General features: G+C 40.2%; 1 protein-coding gene across 1 annotated transcript in view; it reads right to left on the bottom strand.

The window, feature by feature from the left end:
* Positions 1 to 248: 248 nt before the first annotated feature.
* Positions 249 to 22,558, bottom strand: part of RANBP17 (RAN binding protein 17) — a 159,730-nt gene continuing 137,420 nt past the window's right edge. Inside the window, exons 26-28 of the mRNA XM_026858174.1 lie at positions 8,055 to 8,153; positions 4,040 to 4,167; positions 249 to 1,024 (exon numbers count right to left, since the gene is read on the bottom strand). Of these exons, the coding sequence (XP_026713975.1) occupies positions 928 to 1,024; positions 4,040 to 4,167; positions 8,055 to 8,153 (324 nt within the window). The 3' untranslated portion in view covers positions 249 to 927. The remainder of the gene's footprint in view (positions 1,025 to 4,039; positions 4,168 to 8,054; positions 8,154 to 22,558) is intronic.

The following is a 22,558-nucleotide window of genomic DNA, read 5'->3' as shown; positions in this document are numbered from 1 at the left end:
ACAAACTAGGGTGGCGAGTGCAAGTGCGAGCTTTGGACTAGAGGAGGGATTTTGTTCTGGTACACACCCAAATCTTCACGCTCAGAGGTGAAGACAAATCTGCTGAATTTGCTGTTTCAGATGCATGCGTTCATCTTCATTGCACCACAGGCCGTTTAAATAAGGGCCATAAGTCTCTGTAACTATGTGCTTTCTTTTTTGTAGTGGTGGATAGATCTTGTTCTTTTTAAAGAGTGTTTTCTTCTGTGTTTTTTTCAGTTTCCAAAGACCTGGAAAATGTGTACTCGTGAAATTTAAATATCATTAAGACTTGCTCCATCATCCCTTTCTAAGAATGTGCAACGTTCTTAATTTTCTTGCTATACTTATAGCCTAAAATGCTAATTTTTAGTCTTCTACTTTGTTGCCCACATTGTTATTAGCCACCAGTGCTGAAAAGAAATATATAACCTTTTGTAGAAAAATAGTAATTTTATTATTTCAAAAAGATGCAATATAAAATTTGTATTGGCTTTCATCTCATTTTCAAACAAGTATGACCTCAGAGTGAGTTTGTAGTTTTTAACTGATGAGATGTTACTTACTATTATGTGTAGAACTGAGAATCATTAACTGATACAAGTTTAGAAGGAATGCATATTTATTTTGTTCTTTGGTTAAGTACTGTTTCTACACCATTTCATAAAGATAATATGACAGGATAATAAATTTTTATAAGAAAGGATGAAAACGTTCTTCAAACTAAGGGTGACTTTCCATTGTTTTCACTATTATAAATCCTTACATTTAGGCCAGAGATATAAAAAGGCAGGAGATACCTTAAAAAAATAGTTTTCACACGTGTCAAAAATCTATCTAACAATATAGCAGGGTCCCAAAACTTTCAGAGTTGGTTTATCAGTCAGTGCTCTGTTTCCAAAGTTATTGTCAACTCATCATATCCGAACTGCTGGATTCTGAGGCCCCTTCGCTGCGCAGAGTTTCAGCCATGTCTCTTCGAAAGACAGACATATTTTGAGTGAACCTGGGAAAAAGAAAACCCAAATGTTTGGTTAAAGGAGACCTGATACTGAGAGATGTATTTCAAGAATCAGTAAAAAGAGTAACTATAATGTAAATTTTAAACTGAAGGAAAGAAGACTCACAAACAAAATCACTAGGTGCCCTCAAAAACCATTCCTATGAAATAACAATGAGCATATAAACATGTATGGGCAGCATTATAAACTCAGCCTACTAACAGTGTAAAACATTTTAAAAGTCAGCTGGGAAATGAATGCAATGAGAAACCTTTCCATTTCACGTGACTCAGAACATGTCCCTTCTCCCAAATCTCCAGCAAAGGGCTCTCTGGGACATGTCCAGATGGTCGTCAAGGCCAGGCTCTCTCAGACCTACCTTCCTCCCTTGTGAGTGGTGTCAGAGTTCAACCTGTCTCTTAGTGAAACGTGGTACCATCACCCATCTGGCACAGAATGAATTCACAAAAATATTCCTCAACAGTTCTCTACTGGCAGGTGTGTGGTGTGAAGCCTGTCCCGTGGCATCACACCTCAGACTGAACAACTCTGACTCAGCCTGTAGGACAGCCCAAATCCCATCTACGCCCTTACCTGAGCCAAAGAGTTTGACTGCCATTTATCACATCTCATGTATGTATTTAAGAAACCCCCCAACAAACCAAACCCCCCCCACACACAAAGATTTAAAATCCCAGACATATGTTGCACCCTGCATTTAGGGGTTTTCAAATGTTCTTTTTGTTTGTTGCCTCTATGCTGCTCGCTTTGATTGTGTCAGACTTTGCTGGCTCACTATAGCGAAGCTAATAAAGTTTCCCCAAGAACGGCTCCTTAGGGCTCCTTCCTGCAAAGGACTGTGTGGACAGGTGCCTGCAAAACTGATGGGATCTCAGCAAAGGTCTCTTTGCAGGACCAGGGGTAATAATCCTTCCTGCCTGCCTCCACTGTACTGTACTTTATGGGTATGTCTAGCAGTAGTGTGGCAAACTGGGGCTTGCTGTGTGTGGAAATACAGGATGCAATTACGAGTTTATTTTTTATTCTGTTCATAAGTTTTTACGTTTGTGCTTATTTCCTTACTAATGGAAATTGATTTCTGCTCAATTTTAAACAATCACAGTTAAAAGAAGCCTCCTGTTCCACAGAATAAATCTGAGAAGGATTACAAATCAAGAGCTGAAAACAGAAAAGCCATCGTATTAACTCATGCTGCTTGCTGGGGAAGTGATGGCTTAAAAGTCTTTCCAAGTTAGACAGGCGGATGCTACCGAGACAGACGAGCTGCTCGTTCGACCGAATTATCTCTATGCCCCTCACACCTGCACCCATCCCTCCCTGCCTGCACTTCCACAAAAGCTCTCCAAGAGCTTCCGCACCACTGCCTATTGGAGAGTTCACACAGCGCTTTGACATGAAAATCTCCTTCAAATCCATGGATATTTGAATCTAGCATTTTGCCAAATCTAATATTTGCTGGCAGTCCAAGTGATGGAAGCCTCTGTCCAGGCCCTGAACAGGGAGAGCACAGCACAAAGCTGGATTCCCCACACTGCCCAACTACCGCCCCTCCTGCCTGCTTGGAGGTGACCGGGGAGCTCGGCCTCCTGCCCATCCAGCTCCCCTGAGCCTAGCCTGGATCATCCAACCATCCCTCTCCGTCCTTTAGGTCTCTAGTTCTCAGAGTAAGGCAGCTCAGAGAGGAGCACATCAAGGTATGTTTCTCTCAGAAAACATTATCTGAAGGACTTATTGCCTTCAATAAATATAAACAGACACACAACTAAGAAGCTATCTAGTGATGAGTTTTACTCAGTTGGTTTTTTTGGTTTGGTTTTTTTTTTAAAATCCTGAAGGACTGTTGAGTCAAATGAATCCCCTTGGCATTTACAGCTCTAAGAGACTATGTCCTACAGCCCGCCACTGTCAGCTCAGGTTTTCTTTGTTTTAGCACGCATTCTCCTCCTTCCCAGTGGCTCTTTGCCTTTTCCCCAGGTTTTCTGATCATCCACAATACAAGTTACGCAGGAAGTCTGTCTGATTTATTAGTGCCACGGATGTGATCTCTGTGCTTCTCTGGGTTTGCTTCCAAATTTCCCTGTCTCTGGCTCTCATCCACAGCCAGGCCATAAGGAACTTACACCTTTAGTACCAGAATTTAATAGGAAAACTAAACAAAATTGTGGAGACTATAATTAACACAAAACTATTTAAGACTTAAACGAGTTCAACATAATTTTCATACCAACAAACAGAGAAGTCATCAGAGAAATAAAATCACCGAGTGGTTCTCTTCAAGCCCCTTTCCAGTTTGTTTCAGGCTTTCCAGGAAGTTTCACAGTCTGGATTTAGATTGTGTTTCTATACTTTCAAGGTTTGCTTTGGTTGAATAATGCACATGGAAGAGAAAAATGCAGCTAGCTAGTAACTGTCAGTGTGAACATTAAATGCAGACAAACTGGCCATTTCTTTTGTGACAGCTTCTATTCTGTTTTTCAAATGAGGGCAAGATTGGGTGAATTTGTGATTTATGTTAAAAAAATAATTCCTTGGCTCATTTACCTACAATGTGTAAGTGGCCCCACTGGATCCTTTCTCATTCTTGCATTCCACAAGCAGTTGCCTGACCCCAATGCCAGCAAGAAAAGGCTCTGTCAGAGCAACAGCAACGCTGGAGGCTGAAGCAAGTCTTTTATCAGAGGCATTTAAGGTTGGAAAAAGAAAGCTCTGTGGCTCACCTGCTGAAATGAGGCAGTTTTTCTCAAGTGAAAAAGCAGGAGCTACAGCCTGGAAAGCTTTTGACTTCGGGATTAAATTAGGAAATACATTTCTGACCAAGAAAAGATGTAATTATTAAATGTTCAGGCTCTCACTCTTAAGTCTAGGGATGAATTCTTTGATAGGACAACAGAACCTACAGTTGAAGGCTACCTGGAGTACTTCCTATGTTGTAATTTTTTACAGTTACAGTTTCCATTTGTCTTTTATTTTTTCAGCTTACTTATGTGTTATGAACTTACCTGTCTCTGTTCTTTACCAAAAGGTTTTGCTCGACTCCTTCCATAAGATTTCTGAAGCACTGGTCAAGGGCTTCATGTTTGTTGTCAGGCTGGCTGCTTATCAAGGTTGCCCTCAGTTCACTGAAGTACTGTGATAGCAAAGCAGAGAATATTAAAAATGAGTTTTGGAAATTTAAACACAGTGCTACTCACCTACACCTGGAGCATTCCTGAGCAAGTGCTTCGTATGTTGCCCTCTGGGAGAGGAGTCTGGCAAACAGCACGCAGAGGTCTATCTGAACTGGGTTTCAGATGCTGCCCCCCTGAACTGCACGGGCAGTGCATCAGCTGTATATCATGAATGACATTTAATGGTAACTGGCGATGTGTCACTTTACCAGAGGGTCTTGGCCACCTAACCAGTTCCAGTACAGAAAGCCACTTAAGAGAGGTAGAAGAAACATCTCTGACTACTTTTCAAGTCTTCAAAATGGTGCAAATTTGTGCATTCTCTGTGGGCAGTGCTAATCACTTCAATGCTGTGACAAGACAGACGCATTTAATTTCTTTAGAAGCTAAGTAATCTATATGATTTTCTATATTATTATTCCCCTTATATTCTGGAAGATCTATAAGACTAGTTAAAATAGAATTTATCATCATCTTCGGAAAACTATGGTTTAGTCTAGAAATATGGAGCAGGAGGGGACCTCTCGTGTTATCCACTACCCTACGAGCACAGCCAAGCAAGCCGTATAATCCTGTTCAGTCTTTATTATATTGGCTGTGTCAGTCAAAGTCTTATGGCCTTGGGCGCAAGCACATTCATAGTATAAGCACTGATACAGACAATTATTCAGAGGAGAATGAACCATTCTGATGAACTTGTGCCCAAGTACCTGGCAAAGTTTCTGAGCAGTCTGATATTGCAGTCAAGAGGAAGGAATATTGCTGGTATTCCCCAAATTTCAGGTGTATAACAAGGTAACTTGTTAAAAGTAGGCTGAAAAATCAGTTTTTAGCATGCAAAATTTAGTGGACTTTTGAAGTTAATATAACACGTAGGGTGTCATACAGTGTCAGAAAGCATAAAACTGGGATTGTTTGCCAGATTTTGAAAAAACCTTTAACAGGTTTAAACCTGCTTAAACCTTAAACAAATCTCAAATTAAACACACATCTTTCCCATCAGAATTACAGCTCTTCTGTACACTCTAAAATACGGGATAAAAGAAAATGCAGTAAAGCCGTAACACTAACGCTAAGCCCTGACAATTTAACAGGATTATAGGAAGTATTTGCTTTAACGTCTGCTTGGCAAATTACTTGCCCTCAATCCAGCTCCTCTCAAACCAGAAACATCCTGTATTACGCATCTTTGCTGACCACTGCAGCAGTACTGGAAGTGAAGGCAGCAGCTGATCAAATAGCTGGGTCCCAAACTACTTAGGAACTCGAGACTGAAAAATCATCTGGGAGCTGGTGTAAAAGATGATAAATCTGCCTGCAACAAACATGTTCCCAGAAGCCCTACTTCAAGGTGACAAATGCAGAGTTCAATGTAGAGAAGGCCACAACCCAGGCATCTTGTTCAGTGTCCACAAGCTGTTTTTAGAAAAGAGGTATTCCAAGAACAACTTCAGTCAGCCCCATAATGGAAAGTATTAAGAGCATCCTCCAGTAACAGCAAAGAATGACACCTCTGCCTACCATTAATGAGTACTGCATCCCACGGCACCACTGTTTCAACACCACAGAGCTGCTCTGAGCCCTGGGGTTTCCAGAGCTTCTCTGCAATAACATCACTTTCACCTGTACACTCGAGTGCCTGTCTTCTTTGGCTGAAGGACAACAGCAAGGTGGAGACAAGGTTGCTACATTATCAGGATACAGAAAGCTTTTTCTGCCAACCTCCTGTCCCTAGGATTTAAATTAAATTTACTGCTGTACTTCAGGATGGAAACAAAGTCAGTAGCCATGTGCAACCATCCCCTTTCATACCAGCTGATGTCTCAAAAGATTTAGCATTGTTTTAGGGTGGACTCTGAGTATGACTCCCATTTTGGCATAATTACCCCTACTGGTGCAAGCATGTATAAATCCCAATTTTTCTGAGTCCTTAACTAAACCTGATGCCTTCCCTCTGAGATGAATTATAGGCAAAGAAGATCTCATTAAAACAAAAGAAGAGTACAAGCTGTAGAACATGGTAAATGCGTGCTTGATATCTCAGGAACTGTATAGAGACAGAGACCCTACATGAAATAAAGGAACTCATTTCCAATAAATAAACCAGCAGTGCACTGAAATAAGACAAGAAAAGATGACTTTTACAGCCATATCTACGTACATGTCCTACTTTTTCTGAACATGAAGTAAATAACCTTGATGCAAAAGGGGCAATACAAATACTGTAAATTCTATTTCCCGTTCTCTACCCTTCCAAAAGAAATATAAAACTTGTTCATAAGTAAAGGTGCTTGTACATATCCATGTCTGCTAAGCAAAACACATAATCATTAGAACTAGTCTAATTTCAGCAAAAAGAACATTCTGCCAGTCACAAATTTATTCCTTATGATTTACAGCTCCATGGTTTTATCTTCAAGTGAAATATTTAATTTCTTCTTATACTGAAGCATCAAAACCACATAATTAATATGTAGTCAGGCTAATACTTAAACGCTATAAATCAGAAGCATTATATAAACAAAAGTGTCGTCTTGAACAAGATTGGGAATGCACAAAACTACTTATTTCCCACTTTTATAATGATGCAGTGACTCAGAGCAGATAGAAAATGATTAGTTTTCCTCCCAAAGTAGGAAATATTGCTTCCATCTGTAAAGTATAATATTGTGATGTCATAAAGTTTTCCTAAACACTGAATTTGCCCTTATTCCCTCTCAATCATTTTAAAAGAACTGCTCTCTCTTATAGAGCTTGGATTTAAATCACAATAACACACCAAGAAGATGAATGACAGTGCTATTGGATATGGCTAAAATTGGATCCTTCAGCACAGGTGAATGATGAGACAGCGCTTCTCTTCTTGATATATTTTCTTCTTCTATTAGTTTCCTTCCATAGCTGGGATTTCAGTTTGAATTTTAATGTATGCGGTTGCTGCTAATCTTAGTGTCTTATTTTTTTCCAGCACCCTCTTATTGTATAGACAATTCATTCTCCAAAGCAGTAATACACTGAGGCTTGTGACTGCCCAGGAGATAAAGCAATTCAGAATAAAGTTAGAGCTGGCTCTGAAGTATGGTGAATACAACAGGTCAATATCTTTAGAAACAATGCCTTGCCATACAAAAAATGCACACATTTAGATCAACTCTCATTCATTTACTCAGATGGTTTCCATTTCAGACAATATTGTCTCTATTAAGTCACCAGGGAAACATGATGGGTATATCCAAATTCACAGTTTCAGATTTTATTGAAAGGGCAAATTGCAGAGTATTTCCTGGTTTACAGAATCTGCCACAGATGTACACAATCCAAATTGCAATCAATGCAAGTACTTAAGTGTAAGCGCTCGGATAATACCCCCCAAAGCTAGTTGTTCCTGTGAAACCTTTCAGAAAAAGAAATCGGTTAACTATTTTTCTAGGAAGCATTTTTTCTGATGCGATTTCCACAGTGTTCTTGTTTCATATTTCTACCTAAAAGCCAGATAAGCTTGCATAACTTCTCTTCATGCTTAATTGTGGAAAAGCAAAGACATATAACTTATTAGAAAAAAGGTAATTATATACTTGCATAATCTCAGATTGGGTGTAAAAGTTGCAGAAAAAGTTTGAGAGGATTCTTCATCAAAATGAAGCCACTCAGCCTCTGTGAACTGATTTGTAAAATACTTACACAGTACATGAGCTGAACCCTACTCTCTGCTCTTAATGTGAGCGTACCCGAAGAAAGAGATGGAGGATTTGAAGGGCAACAGGCAGCTTTGTTCTGTGTGAAGTAATTATTTCAACTAGTTGGGCATGTGAAGACTGAATCTGTTGGGAGTTTCTTAAATACTCACTTTCTCATTGAGAAGAATAAGTCCAAGCAGCGGTCTTGACACAGACCATTGGTTTCTGCAGTCTTCAAAAATGATGGTGTTCATCAGGATTGACATCATCTGAAAGAAAATTCAGGCAGTTCACATGAATATGGATACCACTGTTATACTGTGTGATGTGATGAGAAGGAAAATTTAATGCAACCTTTGCTAACCATGCTGAAATCACTGAGATTTCATGTATGAGCATGATATTGCAAAAGACATTCTTCCAAACAAGTATTTCCATAACCAAAATTAGCAGGGGAAGAAAGTTAAAGAAAACTAACATCAAAGCTTGGCTCTAAGGAAAAAGTTGAAATAAAACAGGTATCAATTGAGATTTAGAGCTGTGTTAATTTAAGGTACAGGCTTTGACTTTACTACAGGGATTTTCCCCACTGTCACACTACTTCTAAGAGAGCAATACACGTGCAACCAGTAATCTGTATTAGTTTCAGATTAATCCCTAGCTGCCCTTCCAGATTCTGGTTTTCTGACATCCATCTTTGTGTATGACATTGCAAGGCATTTGAAGAGAACACATCCTATTTTGATGAAGGCAATCATGGACTACTGCAAGAAGTCTATAAATCCATACCATTTCCATTGCAGTCACAAATCCAGTAAAATTTTAGACATTTTACTTTACTTCTGTGACTTACTTTACAGAGCTCTACAGCAGGGATAAAGCCACTTCATCAACTTTATAAAGCACTGAGATCTATCAACTCATACAATTAAGTTCTGTTGGCACCCAAACAGAAGCTACATAATTCACTTTGCTTGTTGGCTGGCATGTAACCAGAGCCTTCAGCTAATGCCACATGGAGTATTCTTCCTCTGAGGCCTCTTCTGGTCTTGCTGTGCTTCTATACCTCTGGTGTGTGTAGCTAGGAAGGGTAGGACTTATTTTAGGGATTGGCACAATTTTTGTAAAAAGAAATTACAAAATAACTATAGAATCTATTTAAAGATAAAATGCTTTAAGATATCCTTGAGATGTTAGTCCAAAATGCCAAAGGCCACAACATATATAAACCTAAAAACTTTACTCAGAGATTAAACAGAGTGAAAATTTGTAAAATGTCACCAGTAAATAGTTTGACTCACATTTATAAAATATCTACACCCTAAAACCAAACATAGAGGAAGTAGAAAATCATTAAATCCTTTCTTCTAGGCCAATCAGTAGCTATGAGCAGGGTCCCCAGAGAGCTGCCACACTGCAAACTAGCCTGTAATAACTGACCAAGGCAAAGTTAAACAGCATGTTTCACTAAATGGAAAAGATGAATCCTAGCACTACAAATCACCTGGAGCAGAGATATCCACAAATCATTTCAGCTTTCAGGCTAGGAACATACGGTCTGGCACGGGAAAGGCCAATTCTTCACCTGACTTCACCGTTTCTGTATCAGGCAAACTATCTTCAATTACTCATAGGACAAAACCAGTTCTATACTGCTTCAGAACCAATGTAAACAATTCAAAACCTCTGCATGAGCACTAACAGGGGCTTGTTTTCCAAACACGAAGAATAATTGCAACTCTTTGGAATTCATTCATCACCGAGTTTTCATCTCCATAGCTTGTAACAAAGCCAGCTGTTAGGACAGAAGCATTTTTAAAGTAATTAAGCAAACTCACTCAAGCTGTGATTTAGTCAGAGCACCACAGCTGACATAACCATCTTTTTTCGAAAAAGCGCTATGCATGTAGAGAGACTTTCAGTGTGATGCTTAACCTAAAAAGGGCACGCTTAGAGACAACTGACCCAGAGGGAAAGTGCCACCTCTTCAAATTCTAGCTTTATTAAACAACTCATGAGGATGTCTTTAAGGTCTCTAGCCCAGAATTGCTACTAAATTGCAATTGAACTGTAAAGCAAACATTTTAGGAAACATTTTGGCCTAAATATGGAGGAAGACCAAAATGTCCAAAATTCACCTGGGAAACACTTGTCTCTGTGCATAAGTAGTACAGACAGTACTGAAATAAGCAAGGAATACGATGGATGTTACAATTCATAAAAACAAAGCCAATATTAAGTAAACCATGTCACAATAACTATTAATTACATGTTTTGATATCACCCAACCAGGACAGGAAACAGTGAAAACCTCCCTCCCACTCCTGAGCTTTTCCCTGGACAAGATCCTACCGTCAAACATTTTTAATTCCACTTCTGACTCTCAAGGATTAATGAAAGAGAATCCTTTTAGAAATCATTAGCCATGCAGGGAACACCACTCTGTCTATGTCTGTTTCCTTCATGGGTCAACCCATTCCTTCCAGCTAAACTAGGCAGTTACAACGCTGCTAACGCTTTCACACAAAGTTACTTCTGTTTGAAGGAACTGCTGGGACTAGTGGTACCACTGCACTGACATGAACCAGGTTGTAACATCTCCCTGTGAACTCTCTGGAACAGCGATTAATGCCTCTCACAAAGTTATGTAAGCTTATTACTTGCAGAGGTGAACAAATTGGAATGTCATTGTGTTGTCTTTACAGATGTCTTAAGACATCCCGCTTCTTGCAAAGATTAAAAAAAAAGATCAAGGTGTATGGCTCGGCATTAAAATCTGCATGTATACCATTGGGGTAAACCTATCTATCATACCAAGACCTCTGCTGGAGGTTGTCAGGACTGCATAACAGCACAGGCAGAAGACACTCAGCAATTACTGAGCCTAATTCCAAGATGACTGGTCCCAAAATCTACAGTAACAGCCTTAAAATTCCTTTTCCTGTTTTCTGTGTTTCTCTCTCACAACTATTGCTGCTGCTTTCTTTTACTTTGTAGCTTTGGTTTCTTGTGCTACTTCTGCATGAGCCTACACCAAGCTGTTTGCATTCCAGATCCTTCTTTGTTTTACAGTGCTGCTGACACACTCCAGGAGAGACTGCACTAGCAAACAAGCGCTAGGAGACCACCCCTGCCGGAATGAACTTCTGTCTAAGAGAGGCAGCCTGCACAGATTCATCTGCAAGGCAATAGAGCCCGTCTAGACAAGGCTTGTGCTACTTTATAATGAAGCTGTGCCTCAGCAAACAGCATGTTTACTGGTGAGGTACCAGACTTTAACTCCTTCTCAGGCAGAGGTATCAGGCTTTCATTTAATTTCACTAATTCTCCCTCTCCCTATGCCCCTCTACTGTTTTCAAATATTATAGAACAGATGCTTCTTACATTGACAAATGACATCCACAGCTTCCCTCTTCAGACCTCATGATTTGACTCTGTTGTAATCAGAAGAAACAGGTCGACCCATGCAGGAAAGAATTTCAAGATACTTGACACCCAGCTCCATATATATGCCCATTTTTGTTGCTCCCCTGAGCTGTTCAGGTCATGAAGGGACTGAAACTCTTTTAAGCTTCTGAAGGAGGCTCTGAGATTATGTGCCTCCTCTGTCGTATTTCACTTGCTGACACACATTTACATATATTTGTATTTACGATGGCAACACGTACAGAAATTATAACCGCAATTTTCTGAAGACGATATCTTACCCAATAACATCAACAAATGAGGAGATGGATGCAGTTATGTGGCCAGCACCACCGCCCCAGAGCAACCCTGCGTGCTCCCAGCTAGATCCAGTACACGAGCAAGCATGCAGCAGCGAACAGCAGCAGCACCATCTGCATTTTTATTTCACTTCTTTTGAGAACTGCAAAGTATTTCCCAGATGTTAGTCAGGTCCAAAGAGTGCCACTGAGGCACATGAGCATTCCAATCACATTTTACAGAAGGGCTGACTGAGGAACAAGGTCTGTATGCAAAGCCACAGTGATACAGACTGGGCCTGGGGCAGCCCCTCAACTTTCTCAGCTTTCAGCCATCACCCAACCTTCGTCATGCTGTTACTGGAGACCTGCTGTCCCTCTCACTGGGCAGCAGAAGCAGCTGGTGGGGTTCAGGTGGACTTGCATCTATTTAGCATGCAGGTGTCCAAGGAAAGCCCATGCTATGGCACACCCTCCTTGCTCCACCTTTGCCAGAAGTCTCATCATCTAACTGGAGGTCACAAAGCCACTCAATGGCAAAACAAAGCACAGAGCACAGAAGCAGAATTGATCAAGCATACGGATTTTTTGTTTTCTAGGTAGAAAAATACCCTATTGGTAGAAACAAACATTTTGCTTCCAGAAAATGATTGCTCAGCTCCTGCCACAGACCCACTGCAGTGCAGCGGTGCTCCAGCAGCTGGGGCAGCTGCCCAAGGCATGGGGCAGACAAGTCCTCATGCTGACTCAGGCAGAAAACAAGGTCTCAAAGTGGGGAAAAAGACATTATAAAGGAAGGGGGTGGAGGAACAGATAATCTATTTCTACTCTAGTTCAAAACAGCAACCTTTCTTCTGTTCTCTTATTTTAAACAGGACATCACTTTATCTGGTTCAATAATGTTTCTCCTGACACATTTGTTCTTTACAAAAGGAACTATTGACGGAACAGGTAAGAATAAAGAACTGTTCTTCCAATAAATTAATTCTTCAGAGCTTCTCTTCCTTCAGAGCCTCTTTCTTTCTTGTGTGGAGGAAAATGTTGGTCAAGATAACCCTCGTTACAAAAACTTTTTCTAAAGAAAGCTGGAAAAGAAGCTGGCTTTCCATTAAAAAGGCTTTTTTTGCTGCTCCATGTTATCAATAGAGAGCACTTGCGTCATTGCAGGTCCTGTAACTCATTCCTCTCTCCCATATGTTGGGATGAATATTTTATTCTGCTGCAACTAATCACATTTAAACATAAAGAACATTGTATTAACAGCAGAGACATCAGTATGTATTCCTTTACAAAGGATTTAGAATAGCAAAGAACATGTACAGCTTTTAATCAAACACTTGTGTTGTAATAACACCCCTTTTTTCCCATTCATATTGAAAAAGATTAAGATTTTTTCGTTGTTTGGCATACAAAATTTGGTAGGTTTTTATAGCTCTACCTTCAGACAGTCTGCTCTGAATTTAGGAGCTGTGATTATTAATTTAAATGTCCTTTGGAGTTCTCGGTTCTTTCATCATCAATTCTTCCCGTATCAATAAACGGATCATCATTTACTAATAATACTAGGAAGATTTAAATGCTCCAAGATTATTAAATACCTTAAATTTTAATCTGTTGTTTTAAAATATTTATTTTACTAGAAAGCCTTTCACATTCATATTTTCCATGTTCGCTAAAATTTCCAGATGAAGTAAGAAAACTAAAGCCTTTATTTATTATGAAAGTGAGAACCAGTCCATTATTTCTGAACTAAAAATATTTAACTGTCAGAAACAGCAAGTCAGTTGAGATTTGCAGTATATATGAGTTTAAGAATCATGCATCTTGTCCCCCTGCATTATGAAATTACATTAGACGAATAAAGAGCTTTAAACAAGTTGTTCCAGAGCAGCAGAAGCACGGAAGGCTGGTGCTGTGGCTGACGTGGGCAGCCTTGATCTCCAGCACTGAATAATGGGCTGAGTTACATTACAGCAGCTTTCCTTCTGGAGACCCTCTCAACCCTCTCCCACTCTGTTGCTAGTTTTCATTACATGTATAGGAAGAGGGGAGGAGTTGTGGAAGGAGGGAGGGTGGGACAGAGACAAGAGGGCATTAGACAGAAAACATAGGCAGTCCACGAAAACGGGCTAATGCAACCACAAAGCTCTTTTCAACAGCCTCTCTACTCTGTGCCTTCTCAGCTACCCTCAGACAAGCTTTTCTTTCAGCCTGTATAGGCTAGATTCCTCCAGATACCTGCTCGCAGAATATAGCATTTCACCCTATTTATATGTACTTCCACTATATATATTTAAATAAACATTAGTAACTAAAATTTCATGATTCAACAGCTGAAGCTTAAAGTTGTGAGCAACCCAGTCTTGTATCTCCATTTGGAATAGTTCAATTTGTTTTGGCCTTTTTGTTTCATGAAAAAATAAGGTATAAATGACTGAAAAAAAAATCCAATCCTGGTGTTAGGACAAGGCATCTGGGTGACACACATCATCTAGTATATGCAGCAGCTGATGGACTGAAACATAACTTAAGTGTATCTTTCACAGGGTACTCCTACCAGTTAAACAGTATGTGCTGCTGGGATACAAGTCTTTTTTCCCAGTGTTCAGAAGGGATGGAAAAGGGATGGCTATAGATATGAGAAAGGTACAGTTAGGGGGAGCGTGGAATTTTGGCATTTCCCTGGGTATGTCTTTAGAACTGGCCAAAGGGCTGAGTATAGGAGACTCACTTGAAGTAGGTCCAAATCATGAGCCAGCAGAAATAATCATAAAATAAGCTTGTACCAGTTTATGTCAAACCTGACTTTCAGATACAAAGACAAATATGAGGATACATTTAGGATGATAGCTTAACGCACCTTCAATGTGCCCATTAATTTACTACACCAGATCCACTGCAGTTTTCTATTATTTCACTGTTAAACTGTCGTATGTTAATAGCACAATAACACAGAGCAGTAGTGCAATGTGCACTTTTCAAAGCTAAGGCTTACTTTCATCATTTCCTACCTTTGGCCAGTAGTGAACTGCCTTTCAAGAAGTTGACAGCATCACAAAGCAGATGTTTGTGCTACATGAGGGAGTAACTGCAACAGAGCTGGAACACAGGCAGCAGCTACATCCTGCACACGAGCTGTTCACAGCCAAAGATTTTGCCCTACGCTAGCACATTTTCAAAAGCAATTTTAGTATCTTCCCTCTAATTCGAGGCATATTCTAACATGACAGAACGTGTCCTTTTCAAATTACAGTTGCATCTGAATTTTTTATGTGAAGGACTATAATATTCAGGGGTCCAGTCTCACCTATCAAAACTGGGTCCATCTATCCTAAGGGAGAACATGCTCCTGGGTGAGCTCCATCAGGGATGGAGAAGAGATGCCAGCTGGCTGCTGCAGACTCACCTATAGCAAAGCAGTAAGTCTCATGGGATGGAGCAGTTTCACCTAGTCTAAAGGGGTGGTACATTAAATACTGGAAGTGGAACAGTTAACTGCAGCAACACTGAAAATGTCTGATGAATGAAATACCTCCTCTTTCTGCAGGGAGGAGGGGATACATTTCATTAATTATTACCTTCCAGGGTGTGCTGACTTGCTTCTGTCTGTGCTGAATTTCATGTAAACCCTCTGTTGAATGTCACATACTCATATGCTGCCTGAAGTGCTAGATTTTGTATTTGGGTATCTGGTGTAGCTGACAGATGTTTACAAACTCGTGTATCTGCACAGCTTCTTTCTGCCTATCCATCTGTGCTCCCTGATAGACAGAAAATTATTCCACCTCAGGCTGGAATAATTTAAGATTGTGACATCAACCCTTAATCTGCATTTTTTAGCTGGTAGCATTCAGAGATTTTCAATTACGGATATCAGGGTGTCATTTTAAATGAACTTAAACTTTATTTTATTTAAGATTCAGCCATTTCTAAACAAGTGACCATAAGTATACAGCATTACAGCTGTTTTAAAAGATGACAGAACTATAATTAATTGGGACTTTTGGAATGCACAGCCTGTCATAATTTGTAACACAAACTTCAGTTTGGTTTGGTGTCGGAGAAGCCTTAGGTCTTTAAAAATCTTAGAAAATAATAATAATACACATTTCCCTCTGCTTTTAGCAGTATATGAAGCAGCAGCTAGGTTCAGGTCTTTACAAACTCAGTTAGTTTTATCTCAGAAGATCCTTAAGCATTTTTTCCGGTCTACATGGTGAGTGTCTCCGTTTCTTGCACAGCCAGCACTCTTACCTGAGAGGTGACAGAGGATGAAGTTGGTGTCTGCTACCAGCATCTCTGACCAAATGACTAGTTACAGATTACTCAACCTTTTTGGAAGAACAGCAGTTTCACCTACAACACCTTCCAGCCAGAGTCTTTCTTCAAGAATGTAAATGGTCCTGTGTCTAAATCTTTTCAATCTTCCCCTAAACCGACACTAGGACTTAGAGCATGTATCTTCTTTGAATTCCTTAAACATGAGCCATCACCCTTCTCTTCTTCAGCTCCTGAGAAATTCACCAGTGCCTTCCCTTGCATCAAGTGGTGGGAGCTGAAGCACAAAAGCATCTGGGGATTTTCAGCGCTGCACCAGGATTTCAGCACAGGAATTGGGATCTTTGCCTGCTGGATTGTTAGTTTTCTAAGATCTCTATTACAGGAAGGTCTTCCAAAATGCCAAACAAGTGGGGAGGGAAGACAAGGTCAGAAAATGCTATTACTAGAAAAATAAAAACCAATCTGAAGCTAATCTCAAACTTAATCTACAAAAATGTTCTAGAAATGTAAAAAGCTGCATACGGAGGGAAAGGTTGAGCAGGAGATCAGCAATAAAACCTTCAGCCAAGGAACTTCAAGCACACTGAGGGTGCGCTTATCCCCGGAGATGAACAAGACTCATGCTGACATTGAGTGGAAGTGTGTCCAGTGCAACCCTTAGGGACACAACCAGTACACGCCAAGGAGCTGTCCTTAAACGGGGCTTACATTTGTACTCACCTTCCAGTCAACTCCAGCCTAGCATCTACCACATAATCCACCTGGCCTTGCAGCAACACTAAGAGATTTGTAGATCTCTCTTACAAGAGCCCTGATGTTGCTTGCCACAAGGCAGCTGGGATTTGCAGGCAGCTTGAGCGTGGGCTCAAACCATGTGGATGTCTGCCAGAAGCAGACCCAGAGGCATCCCCCACACAGCAACAGTAACCACTAGTACAGAGAAAATTAGAACCAGGGTAATTATTTTACCCATATTTACCTTACGGAGATAATCAGCAGGGACAGGGAAGCAGGCCGGGCTTTTAAATCACACCTTGAAGGAAATCACTATTCCTCTAACCACTATTCAAGGGTTGTCCATAAAGTAAAGTGACCTACTCTGCTCTACTGGAGCAGAGCAGTGTACCAGCATAGAATTTAAAAAGCCTAATCTGAGTATTAATTACTGATTGCCTAACAGATTTCAAGACTCTTCTGTTTTCAAACTGTTCATAAATTGATTCTAATTTATTCTGCAGAACAATTAAAAGTATTTTTGTTAGCCTGATGAACTGGACTGTAACCAAAGCTATTGCAAATAAACATAAAAGAAAGATGATAAAGATGGTAATAAGCATATTGCTACTGTGTCCTGAATAGTCACCAACACTTCTTAGTGAATATCATCTTTCACAACAACAACAAAGGGTAAGAGCACAAGGCTATTTCATGCAGTCATCAAAACAAAATGCACTGAATATTATATTTCATACTAAATACATTACCCTGGCAGTTTGACACTCAACATTTCAATAGATATTGCGTCTCTCTAACATTCTGCCTGAATTTCTGCAGATGGACTTTTAAGTATCAATGGAAGATTACTTTACTTGTCATGCTAAAAAGATTTTAAAGAATGGTTGCACACACTTAATTTTTAATTTTTTTTTTTTTTTTTATTTTTTTATTTTTTTTTAAAGGGAAGCGAATCATAAATTCAGAAACACAGTTATACTGAAAGGTCAAATCCCATGTTGTGTAGTAGTCCTTTGTGTGTAGCGCTCTTTCAATAGCTAAACTATCTTGTCTCTGATGTGCTCAGCAAAGCTGGGATTTGGATCGATTTGCTCAAGTTAAACTAAGCTAACCTAAACTATGCTAAGCTAAACTAACAATGTTCCCAAATCTCATCAATCTGTTGAGATATTGGCATTTTTTTAAATGTATTTTATTTTATTTTTAAACTGTGCAGGTTCCTGGAGACATCTAAATACACAAGAATCTCAATTTTCATTAAAAACCTCAAGTAAACACAGGGGAAAAAGCTCAACAAACTAAGTTTCTGGATCTTACCATTTCAGAAGACACCCTGGGCACACAAATATTTCTCTAGATCACAAACAAACAAAACTGACAGTAATTTACTAGCCTGGGAAAAACTTGGATTTTGAGGTTCAATTCTGGAATCCTGAAAATCAGAAATCTGCCAAGGTTGAGTGGGACACATATTTAGTATATGCCAGTCATCAGAAAGTTTTTGGCAACAAACCAGCCCTTTTCACCTGACACATACCTTTTCATTTGCTCAAAATGAGCACTGACTAGGTCAGAATGCCGCAGCAATTGCCTCATCAAACACCAGATCTCTATATAAGCATCATCTCATCTGCTATAAGCTTCGATGGGCCACTGCTAGCATATCCAACAGCAATTAAGCATCCTTGTAAGCCACTGCTATTCTTTTTTTTTTTTTTTTTTTTTTTTTTTTTTTTTTTTTAGAAGGGAGGCAGGGGAAGGTGTGTGTTCACTGAAAGCAAGTTTCATTACTCACATGGCAAATCTGCCAGTAGCAGATCATGGAATGGACTGTTACCTTTCCCTATCCATTTTGTAAAGATATTGCTTTCTTTCCAGACTGCAAGCATCACTTCTAACTGGATTTTGAATTATAATGTGAACTTTACAAAATTATTGGTGCTATTCATATCGCTAGTTAGATTCTATGGAATGGCAATATTTTTTGCCCTTCCCCAAACCAGCACCTCTTAGTGTTTTATATAAAACAACCATGGCCAGCAGAAATCGAACATTTCCAAGTAATGTAAAGTATTACATTGCACTGAGTAAACAAGGAATAAAACATTTTTATACTTCTCCTTAAACTTATTTGCTTTTAGAAAATATTTATGCAGCACAGAAGACATGAAGTTATTGAGAAATACAGCCAGTTCCTCCTCTTTAATTGAAACATTTATGCTTTTTGTTCTGCTAGCAAAAAGCAATGAACGGTAATAATGCAAGATAAATATACAAGAAACTTATAGATATGATTGTAGAACAACATCATCCTAATGTTTTCATTTAATTACCCTGAAATGTATTCTATTTAATATTCATTACTCAAAAGCCAATTTAAAAGAGAAAGAGGTGAAGGGACTTATTCAGAAAGACGGACTGTCATTCACTGCAATAGTTATCTAATATACAGAAGTTAATAAAGCAGATTAATCTACAAGTCCCTTTAAGCCATCACTGAGTTTAGAACAACTGCCTCTTTGACCTCTAACCCTCCCGCTGTGCACCAGTAGCAGGTGCCAGCTGCACTAAAATTATGGCTGACGCGTTTTAAAGCAAAGTCTTTTCTTACTTTGCTTCTGACCAGCAGCTGACCCTGTAGGAACGATTGTTTCATGTGCTGGCCTAAAGGCTACATAAACCAGTAACTGATAAACAAAAGCATACATACACCAGCTGCCTAGCCTGAGGGTGCACATCCAACACTGACACCTCTAGCAGTTTGTGCTGCAAGCCGAATTGCCGCTTTTTGTTTCCATACATGAATTCTGTACAATACTTGTTACTTCGCGGAACTAAACTTCTCTCCATCCCCAAAACTGTTTGTGTAAACTATAGCACAGCTTAGATGATTAAGGGGAGATTCCCAATTTGATTTAGCACCATTATTAAGAGCGTGAAATCTTCAGATACATCACTAATGATGATGTATTTTAACATTAAAAGTCTTAAAATCAAATTACTCAATTCACATGATGACGAATCACAACAAGGCTTTAAACAAAGCAGAATTAGAAAAGACACTGAGCTCATTAATTTTTTTGATTTCTTAATTGACAGCATTCATGTTAGTGATAGCTATACATTTAGCAATATACTTGAGACTGAGGCTGCTGCTGCCTTTATGCACGTGCAGTAAAAAGTACGTGTAAAAGAGAAGTAACCATAGTTTTCATTAAGATAAGATGGCTTTGACATAGTTATTTTGCTGATACAAATTACACAACCACAAAAACAATCAGAGTAATGATTAAATGCAGTTATGTACATGCGAGACTACTAGTGCAAATGTTAACATATTTAAATGGGTTCCCTTCATTAAAAAAAATTATATATGATATTAAACCATCAATCAAATCGAAACACTAGAGTCTAAACGTATTGTCACGGGTTAAAATAAATGACTTTGAGACTGAATTTTGGCTCACTCAATATGGTGCCTTTTCTGTTGCTTAGCCACCCAAGTCTCTGCTGGCTTGGGCTACAGCTGGTATATCTCCATCCCTTTCAATTAATAAAGAAAGTTATGATAGTATTGGATAACATCTTTAAATTGTGCTAAGAGGCTGAAAACAGATGTCCCAATGAAAATCATTCTCACTGCTGTATCAAACCTTTCAAGGCACAAGCTGGCAAAAGCCGAGCACTCTGGTTCTGATTCATCTGAGCCTTTAAACACATTTAATTTTTAAGCATAGGAACAATTGCACCTGTGGGTTTGATCTGCTCTCAGAATTAAGCATATGCTTACATATGTGGCTCAAGGTGCTCAGGTACTCAACACCTTGCACAACTGCCTCCGTCAGTACAATTCAGATTTCCTTTTGTGATGTGCTTATATGCAAGTGCTTCTGCATGGGCCATGAAGCATGCATTATAAACACATCCCCTCTCCAGATTATTATTTCAATTACTGTGCATAACTCCACACTAGCTGTATACGGCACTGCGGTTTATCTGAAAAACAAAAACGTCACTGATTTTACTACATAAAAGGGAAAAAAGGGAACTAGCAATTTATAATACGTTTTTATTTTAGTAATGCCACTTGATTTTTCATTGCGACTGGCATCTTTACTTTCTGTTTTACATTTGCTATGCACTGCTGCTGTGCTGCTTCATTTAGGGCACCTTCCTCACTTGGTGAAGTTCTCAGTCACAAGCTCCCAGCTCCAATGAGCAGCCTGGTGGGTTTTACCTATCGCTGTTACGGCACATGCTCTCCAGCTACCGCAGTACTGGCTGCCCCATCCTCCTCCTTTTTTCAGCACTACCACACTCACCACCACCTACTCCCTCAAAGTCCTTTGTCCACCCAGATGCTTTCCCATCTACCTGCTGTAACACTCCCTTCCTAGAGATCCTCTCCAGTCCATGTACTCCACCACATCCCCCTATGTCAATAAACACCAGCTCTTCCCCCATCCCTGATGATTTTTCCCTACTGCAACACTCCTCACGCACTGCTCCCAGGAACACCGAACCCTCAGAAGAGCTCAGCACAGACACAGCCTCTTTCTACAGCCACCCAGCCCTTAACCAACCGTCCACCAGCACCGTCCTCTGCTGTGGGCCCACGCGGGCTGCGGAGCGGAGCGTCCCTGCCAGCAACCAGCCACCCTGACCGCCGGCCAGGAGGCAGGAGCCTCCTGGTTCCCTGCTGGCTGTGCCACGGCGGCATGCGGTGCCGCCCCACCTCTGGGTAGGCCAAAGAGCACCCGCCACCGCTCCCGCACCAGTGAGAGGGACAGTGCTTCGGCTGCATGCTGGGTCTTGGCACAGGCACTGTGCAGATCTAATCCAAACACTGGTACAACGTTCAAACTCACAAAAAAACCCTCCTTATCCACACGATCCTCCTGAAGATGATGCACAGAACATACTCACCGTGCAATACCCTCCCTCGTTTGTTACCCCAGACCTCACACACCTCTCCAAGAAATACCCGGGAAAGGAAGTCAACACTGAAATGTCACTGAAATCCTGTTTCTATTCAACCAAGCAACCATTTATCCACTTCTACATCCAGCACAGAATTATTTCAGTGATGACTATGCAAGCAGAGTTCTTTACCATGGCTCTTAGGAACATTTGTCAGAACTATGGGTAAAAGATGCTACAAAACTGATTGATTTTTGGAAAGAACTAACATGAATAGTACTTTACTGTACCAAAATTGAACTAGCAGCCTAATGTGTACAATTCAGCAAGATAAGCATTAACAGAAGATAAAGATAGCATCTTAAAACCAAAAATTACGCTTTCATTTATGAAGTGGAGCAAACATTGGCTTTACCTGTCAATCCTGGAGTAACAGCATAGAAAAGTAGGAGCCTTAAAAAATTATTTATTAAAGTGCTTGTAACATGACATAATGCAATAGCAATAGTTGAATGTAATAAACAATATTAATACTGCTTTCTATCCATATATCTCAAATTACTTTACACATGTTAATTCAGTTCAGTTGTAAGACACCACCAAGAAGCAGTTGTTTGCCGATTAAGCTCAGCCTAGCTCGCCCGGGGGAACAAAGCCGGTGGCACAGCAAAAAGGCCAAAGCCCGCGGCCACTGTTACACTTCAAAAGGATGCTGTAACTTGCTCCTAAACATTAAGAAGCTGTTTCACTTTTATGTTTTCTATTGCTCCTGCCTTTGCCCAGTCATGTCACTCTGTTAAAAACCCAGAGCTGCTATAGGATGTATGTAAGCAAACAAAGTAAGAATCAGAGGGTTTCATGACACAACTGCGCTATGAGGACGAACGCCTCAGCCGTGGCCATGCACCTATTTGCTGAACTGCGGTCAGACGCTGGATCGCCTCGTTGCACGGTGAGCGAGGCCGCGGCCCCATCCGCCCGCTGCGGGGCAATGACCGGGGGCCCGGCGCGGGCCCGCACCCCCCCGCAGCGCG

Source organism: Athene cunicularia (assembly GCF_003259725.1).
Source record: "Athene cunicularia isolate RWA chromosome 13 unlocalized genomic scaffold, athCun1 chr13_part1, whole genome shotgun sequence".
In the NCBI taxonomy this organism is placed as follows: domain Eukaryota; kingdom Metazoa; phylum Chordata; class Aves; order Strigiformes; family Strigidae; genus Athene; species Athene cunicularia.
Note: the sequence above shows the minus strand (reverse complement) of the source record. Positions and strands in the feature narration are given on the sequence as shown.